This window comes from Carya illinoinensis, chromosome 11 (genome assembly GCF_018687715.1).
Source record: "Carya illinoinensis cultivar Pawnee chromosome 11, C.illinoinensisPawnee_v1, whole genome shotgun sequence".
In the NCBI taxonomy this organism is placed as follows: domain Eukaryota; kingdom Viridiplantae; phylum Streptophyta; class Magnoliopsida; order Fagales; family Juglandaceae; genus Carya; species Carya illinoinensis.
Genome location: NC_056762.1, coordinates 21,522,587 through 21,530,900, shown reverse-complemented (window position 1 = coordinate 21,530,900; position 8,314 = coordinate 21,522,587). Strand labels below are relative to the sequence as shown.

The window sequence follows — 8,314 nt, the reverse complement described above, 5'->3', positions numbered from 1 at the left end:
AACCTCATATGAGCTTTGAAATGAGAAAGAACCTAACATTAGTTACTTTCATGTATTTGGATGCAAATGTTTCATTTTAAATAGTAAAGATAATTTAGGCAAATTTGATGCAAAATCTTATGAATGTATCTATTTCGAGTATTCTATCAATAGTAAAACTTATAAAGTATTCAATAAAAATATTTTGACTATATAAGAATCTATGCATGTAGTATTTAATGAATCTAATCATCTACTTAACAAGAAATCTATTGACGAAGAAACAAAAACTAGAAATAACATGGAAAGCCCCAGACTCAATAAAGAGAACACAACAGAATAAATTCAATATGGAGGCATCGAGAAAGATCAGCAAAACTTAATACAAAATGCAACTAAATAATGAAAACTTGTGAAAGATTACCCAATAAAACAAATTCTAGGAGAACCACCACGAGTGTAAGTACTTGATCATCTCTTAAAAATGTTTGCAATCATACTACTTTTATATTTCAGATTGAACCCAAAAACATTAATGAAACACTTCTTGATCAATCTTAGATTTTAACTATACAAGAAAAACTAAATCAATTTGAAAGAAATGATATTTGAACACTTATTTTTAGACCCAAAAATCATATTATTATTAGAACAAAATGGGTTTTTAGAAACAAGAAAGATGAGTCTGAAGTCATCATTAGAAACAAGGATGAACTTGTAGCTTAAGGTTTCAATCAAGAAGAATGAATCAATTATGATGACACATATGCACTAGTCTCAAAATTAGAAACTATTCGAATGCTGCTTACATATGCTTGTTATAAAAATTTCAAATTTTTTTAAATGGGTGTTAAAAGTATTTTCATAAATGGTTTTATAAATGAAGAAGTATATATTGAGCAATCTTCAGGTTTTGAAAATTATAGTCCTCCAAATCATGTTTTCAAACTTACAAAAGTACTATATGGAATCAAACAAGTTCTTAGAGCTTAATACAATAGATTTAGTGGTTTCTTAATTGAAAAAGATTTTTCAAAAGAAAAAATCGACACAACCATTTTCATTAAACAAGAAAGTGATGATATTCTTTTGATTCAGATTTATATGGATGATAAAATATTTGGTGCTACTAATAAAAATATAAGCCAAGTTATAAGAATTTGAATGAGCATGATGAAAAAGCTTACATTCTTTTTCGAATTATAAATCGAGCAAGTAAAAGTTGGAATTAGTTAAAATATATTAAAGAATTACTTAAAAAGTTTGGGATGGAAGGTACGAAGGAAATTAAAACACCAATAAGCTCATCCACCAAACTTGATAAGGTTGAAATTGGTAAGCCAGTTGACTTAAAGATATATCGATATATAATTGGTAGTCTATTATATTTAATAGCTAATAGACCATATATTATGTTTAGTATATGTATATGTGCACGTTTAATCATCTCCAAAAGAATCTTATTTGAATGCAGTTAAGCGTATTCTTAGATATCTGTTTGGTACAATTGACCTAGAGTTATGGTATCCTAAGCACACTTCTTTTGATCTAATCTGCTATTCAGATTCAAATTATACTGGTTGCAAAGTTGATAAAAAAAAATACTAACGGAACGTGTCATTTCTTAGGTCATGCATTTATTTCATGGTTTAGTAAAAAGTAAAAATTCTATTGCACTATCTACTGGAAAGATAGAATATATTGCTGCAAGTAGTTGTGCTCAAATTTTTTACATGAAGCAACAACTTGAATATTTTAAACTCATATATAATTACATTTCAATTAAACGTGATAATACAAGTACTATAAATATTTTAAAAAACTCAATATAACATTCTAGAACAAACTATATTGAGATTATATATTGTTTTCTTCAAGATCATGTGCAGAATGGTGATATTGTTCAAGAGTTCACAATCACACACAATTAGTTGGCAGACATTTTAACAAAACCTTTACTAGAAGATAGACTATGTATAACTAGAAGAGAAATATGAATAATGTATGCTATGAATATCATTTAAATATTTCTATTTTATTATCTCAAATGACTTACAAAAACTTGAGACTTTTAGCCTCATTTTTCAAGCACTCGTACTAATCATATATCAACATACTATTTTTATTTAAAAGATTAGGCAATCGACATGAAGAGACGAACAAGGATTTTGAATCCTCATTCTCCTGCTTTAAGTCTACTGTTTTTTTGTTAGACTCATGAATAAGTCTTTGAAATAAATAAATCTTTCTATTAAACTTTTCAATTTCATGATTGCAAGTTTTTGTTAGACTCGTGACTGCAATCATTGGGAAAATGCGACAATGGACGATGAATATCGAGTGTCCAAAAAAAGGAGAAATTTTTCACATAATTCCAAGCAAAAAAGAGAAATTTGAAAAAAAAAAAAAATGAGAATGTGCATTAGTTTTTTACTTACGTGAGTATCAATTGCAAAAAAAGTAAATTTTTATTTGAAATTTTGAAAAGTGAGTGGTGCTCCTTTTTGACGTGTGAATATTTTTAAATTTAAAATTGAAGTTTCATATGACTACAAATAGCTCAATTGAGATCTTCAAATTCACAACAACAGCATACACACATTAATTACAAGTTTTACAATATTTATTCAAAGTTTTCATTCTCTCTTCTCTAAGTATTAAACTTAACCCTTATTCATTCTGAGATAGATATAGTTTATGCTGTACTATTTTTATTGCACTCATTGAGGAGTATTTTCTAATAGCCTATCCACTATCAGCTCTTGTATCAGTATAACTCTTGTGTGTGTAAAAGGTGTTCTATATAGAGAATATTTAAATCATCACGTATAAGGTGATTGTAACTATAAAAGGTGTTTTACATGGATTCTTTGTACTGGTATTGCTCAAAAGTGTAATAGGTTTTTATTTCCACTTGAAGGAGGTTGAATAATGAATTTAGGAATTTTTAAGGGATAACTTGAAGTGAGAATGTAGGCAGTCAGACTGAACCTCGTTAATGGACTGAGTTTACTTTTCTCATACCCTTACATTTTAGATTTAATACTGCTTCGTATTTTGTTCATGTTTTATATTGTGTATTTGGTTTATAATTATTAATTTTTAAATACGATCTAATTAACCCATCATTTTGTGTTAGTCATCTGAGCAACATATAGAATTTTATTGTGGTTGTAACAGTCATCGTGTATAAAGTATTTTTCTTCTCGAGTAATGCTAAATACAGTCATGAGTTGTGTATGCGTTATACATTCCTTTTAAAAAATAGTGAGGTTTACTATTAAAAATTAATTTTTTCATTTAGATCACATATTTACTCCATTTTTTAAAATGAGTGCATATTACTATAAATATCTTTTCTCTTCTTATAAAAAAAATATCTCTTAATTTATCATTTGAATTTGAAAACAGCAAACATGAAGATATATTATAGTATTTTTATTGATATCTATATAAATATTTTTATTTTATATATTTACCTCTCTTTTTGTACTTTAATACTATAGTGTTTGATTTGGGATAGTCAAGTACGGCTTATGCTAAGGCTGAGTTGTAGAAAATTTAAACTGCAGTATTTTATTAGCGTGAGAAAATAAAATAGTTATTATACTAAATATAAATATATAAATTTTATTTAAAATTGTTTTTTTAGTTTTATGAGATGCAAAATAACTTATCCTAGTTTTCTATTAAAAATTTATAAATAAAAAAAAATGTTATTTTCAGTGTTTCATTTAGTAAATGGCTAATCCAAATAATTTTCTATGATATAATTAATTAAAAAGTAAGATTTTATTAATTTTAATTTTATTAATTCTAAAATATATATTTTATTCTGAAAATTTTGTTTCACCAACCGCATCCCTTTACTACTTTTCATTTTCTCTTCGTTTTACTACTTTCGTCACTGTGATTAAATATTATCAGATAATAAAGAACTCAGTAGCATTGCTTGTAATTTTATGTGATTCAATCCTGAGTATAAAAAATTGAAATTTGAGGAAAAAATAGTTGGAAAATAATAATTTAAAGTAACAATCAAATTATTTATTAATATATGGAATGTATTTGTCAAAATATAAAATAAAATTATTATTAAAATATATAATATTATATTATTATTTTAACTTTAGGATAAATAGTGCAATATGGATTAACATCTTTAATGGCTTAGGTTTTATTCAAAACCTCTACTTTTAGTCATATTTTGGTTTTGACAATAACTAGACGATTGTCGATGCTCTTAGTTAAACTTGTCACTTGATGTTTCTCATATTTAGATCTTTCACATATAGGCTACACAGTCACATCCCTGTTGGCGCATGAGGCCCACGAGCCAGCAATGCCGCGAGCATTTTTAATAACTGTCGATCTAGATGTCCATTCTAATTATCTAACTATGTGAATGTTTTCCCTAATTTAAAATATCGAGTATCTCGAAGGAGAGGATGTGATTATTCCTATCATCAATACCAACACAGTAGACTGAAGCGATCATTTTTTGGTTGCAGCCTTAAATTGCATCTAAGCAGTCCATCAAACCATTTACTATCTAAATTACTCTAATTTGACGACCCATTATTCTTTTTTACTCGAAACAAAACAAAACGGAACAAAAAACAGCAGAAAATAGGTTGATTCCGTCTTATATTAGAAAACCATTTTAGTCCAAGGTTGGAAGCCAAACCTAGGACTAGGAGAATATGACCGTACAGAAGATATTTTCCTAGACATTTTGGACCAAATTAAAATAAAAAAAAAAATAAAGAAAAATGAAATGAAACCGTTCGTCTAGATTTTGTTTGGGTTGCAATACACTACAAAATCAGGCAATGCCGAAGAACTAAAATTATAGCTGGACGCCCCTTTATGATAACAGGATTACATACAATGATGAAATGTTGTGAAGAGACAGCAAATTGATCCCAAAACTGTAATAATTATCCAACTGTTGTGTTTCAATGTATTATTAGACTTGTAAATCCCGTCAGAATGAAGAAGCTTTTGCTTTAAAAACAAAAATAAAAATAAAAATAAAATAAGAAAAAAAGTAGGCAAACACTGATATGGATGTTGCAGATCTCAACCCACCCGCAGTATTATTATATTACGCCATTACACCATTCAATCTTGAATGTCACATTCAAACAAGAGGTTTTCTCAAGATCTAAGATGCAAATGTACTTCAAGGAAAAATGTAACAAACTGATGGGTATAAACAAAAAAAATAAAAAATAAACTCACTTATACAGCTTTATTATTAGTACAAGATGACTCAAATGCCACACGGACCAAAACCATACAAACTTGAACAGAAAACTGCATTTTGACTCCGCAGTGCTCAATAATCATTTATCCAAACGGCTACGACAAGCATTTCAGGAAAATGCTACAAACTTGACTTGCTCAGAGGGAAAGCCCCAATCCTAACTCTGGCTCTACTCCTACCAAAAGCTACATTTCCCCCGCAACAGATACAAATCTGTACCTGGTTTTAATTCTGGAGGATGAACTCCAATCTCAGTCTCTTGCATGTTTCACTAATTGTATCATTGAATATCGCCAAGTAAACAGCAAGTTGCTCTGCAAAACCATATTCATGTCATAAAGCAATCAATATTCGAGTATCCTATTTAAAAAGTTGCTGTCTGAACAATTTAGCCAAGCAAGTCTCTGAACAAGTTGGGATTTTGGCTTGATGGGGTCACACCCATGTGCCTCACGAGTGCATCTTTCTCCAAGGAATCTCTCGGATTCAGACCCTTTGGAAATTGTGTTGGAAGTGTGGTTCCAGCATGTGCAGTGCTGACGGTAGCGTCTACTAACCCAACAGTGAAATTGACATCGTCCCTGTTGGTTGTAAGAGAAATCTCGGAACTGCTGCTCTGCCCACTAGCAGAAGCATTTCCATATAGTCCAATAATATCAGGTGATTCAGTAGTGCCAACTGCACCATGATTTGCTGTCACACTAATTTGGGTTGGATCAAGAAGCCCTTCTAACTGCTTGAAGGGATCCACAGATGGAGTTGTACTTGCAACAGTAGGTTCACCCAAGTCAAGCAAGTCCGGTGAAGGTTGATGATTTGTCTTCTCCACTGTGACTTGATTGGATACAACTGCTGCCTTTGGTGCCTGAGCCTTCTCTGGAGCATGGATACCTGCCTTAGTGACCTTATGGTTAGCTGAAGTAGCCCTCTTATCAATTTGAGAGGATCCCCCAAACAATGAAGCTGCAAGCTTCTGCTTTTCTGGAGAAATTTCAACTTGTGGTTTCCTCGAATCACGAGTACTGCGTGTTTTTGAATTTACATTGACTGCACCATCTACTTGAGTGACGCCATTCACTGTATTAGGGGTAGTAGAGTTTGAGGTGGATGGTGAAGAAGAGGAGTATACTGGTCTACCCCACTTTTTCTGAACACCGTCAAGTCGTAGCTTCAGTTCTGATGACCCCATATCTGATATGGATGCAGCAGTCTCAACCTGGTGGGTGTCCCTAGAATAAGATGGCTCAGATACTGGAACAAGTTCAGTTGAGGGCTCTAGTGAAGCTGCATGTATTCTGGGTGGCACCGGGGGCTTTGGAAGCTCATATGCCTCAAACCTAAGACCATGTATCGAAGCTTCATGCTGGTCTTGGCTTCTGAAATTGCTGATATTTGACAGACCGGAGTGCTCACTCTCAGGGATGTAGGGCTGAGCACCATTTTCCAGTGACTGTTGGACATAATTGTCAAGTAACAATAGGTTTTTGTCAACCTGCAAGAAGAATTAGAGATGTTTGGATTCGGGGATTAGATAATGTGAAAAATATTAAAACGGATTGATCAAGTGGCATATATTACAAAGCCAAAACAGTCCAAGATGCTACATAAAGATACTTGGATGCACTGCCCCATGCAGGCACATACAAGCATCACCCCGCTGCAAAGAAATGAGCATGCATGTGAAAACACACGCAAGCACTAACATAAAAGTATAATGGTTTTGATAGGTAATAACATAAAAATACAATTTTTAGAAGAAACAACAGACAAGTCTATAAAACACACTTTCAAGTCACTTCCAACCATATCAAACACATACGCCATCCAGAGAGGAGGTTTTCGAGCATACTAAGAAAAGATTTAGTTGTGAAAACTTTAAAAAGCAGTTAATTTTATTAAAAAAAAAAATGTGACAAAAGACCCAAGTGCAAGAAAGCCAAACTCCAATAAAGCATACAGAAGTAAAATTTCAATTTGATCTGACATACAACCATACCACAGACAGGTACCAATTATCAATACTTAACATGCTTGGCAGAACCCACCAGCAAAATACATGGATTCTTTCACTCAGAAAGTGTACAGACTGTGGAGTAACTATGAACAGAAGCATAAACTGATTTTGAGTTTTCTTAATCTAAAACACAAAGCCTTGCAGTTAAGTGACAACCTTTCAGCTTCATAGAGGGACACAAATTAAAAGAAAGCAACATCCTGAGTCGTTATGTAAGTCCTCATCATACTCCCTTAGTCTTAACTGAATATTTTCAAACCTTCTCGAACTAAGATTGACGTGTAATTTCTAAGTTTAATCTTAAATCCTCCATGCAATAAATGAGAACAAAAAACTATAGAAATGCAAAAACTTAAGTCTATAATCTTCTTAAATGCAAGAAATGAAACAGTTTTAAGGAAAAAAAAAAATAGTACAAAGCAGCTCCAGAATATCTGCTATAGACAGATACATAATTATATAATACTAACACCTGCTTCAGTCCCAATCTCACTGAATCTGAGTTCCAGTATCAAGCAGTACGAAAGAGAACTAAATCATGGAAGCTCAAGTACATGAAAACCAAAAAGGACAAGATACTTCCAGCACAGGATGTAAATCCTTAATGGTTCCATGTTAGTAGCTTATAACATTATATCATAACATCTGAAACATGGAACAAAACAAAACCAAAACAAACTGAATGCACACAGTCAAAGGGATATTAAACAAGAACCCATTAAAATAGAAAAAAATGGAATCCAAAGAACTGCAAATTTATAATCAGAGCAAACAACTCTAGATCAATACCTGCATAAGGGTAGGCAGGCTTAGAATGTCTTTTAAGACTAATAGGAAGAAGCATTTTAAAAGGGTGAGGGCCCTTGCATGAGATTTGAAACTAATATGATACTACAATTACCTCTATGTCTTCACAACTTGCATCTGATGGCAAAATATTCTCGACAGCGTGTTTATCTAAGCTAATGACTGCTTGCAATTCATAAGCCCGTTGCTGCAAATCTGTTGAGTGGGAAGCTGATAATTCTTCAACCAAGGATTGACACTAAATC

At 31.8% G+C, this 8,314-nt stretch overlaps 1 protein-coding gene across 1 annotated transcript in view; it reads right to left on the bottom strand.

Annotated features, from left to right (window-relative positions):
- Positions 1-5,046: 5,046 nt before the first annotated feature.
- The window catches only part of LOC122282803 (AP-4 complex subunit epsilon-like), a 28,181-nt gene continuing 24,913 nt past the window's right edge, over positions 5,047-8,314 (bottom strand). Inside the window, exons 10-11 of the mRNA XM_043094838.1 lie at positions 8,164-8,307; positions 5,047-6,740 (exon numbers count right to left, since the gene is read on the bottom strand). Coding sequence (XP_042950772.1) covers positions 5,637-6,740; positions 8,164-8,307 — 1,248 coding nt within the window. The 3' untranslated portion in view covers positions 5,047-5,636. The remainder of the gene's footprint in view (positions 6,741-8,163; positions 8,308-8,314) is intronic.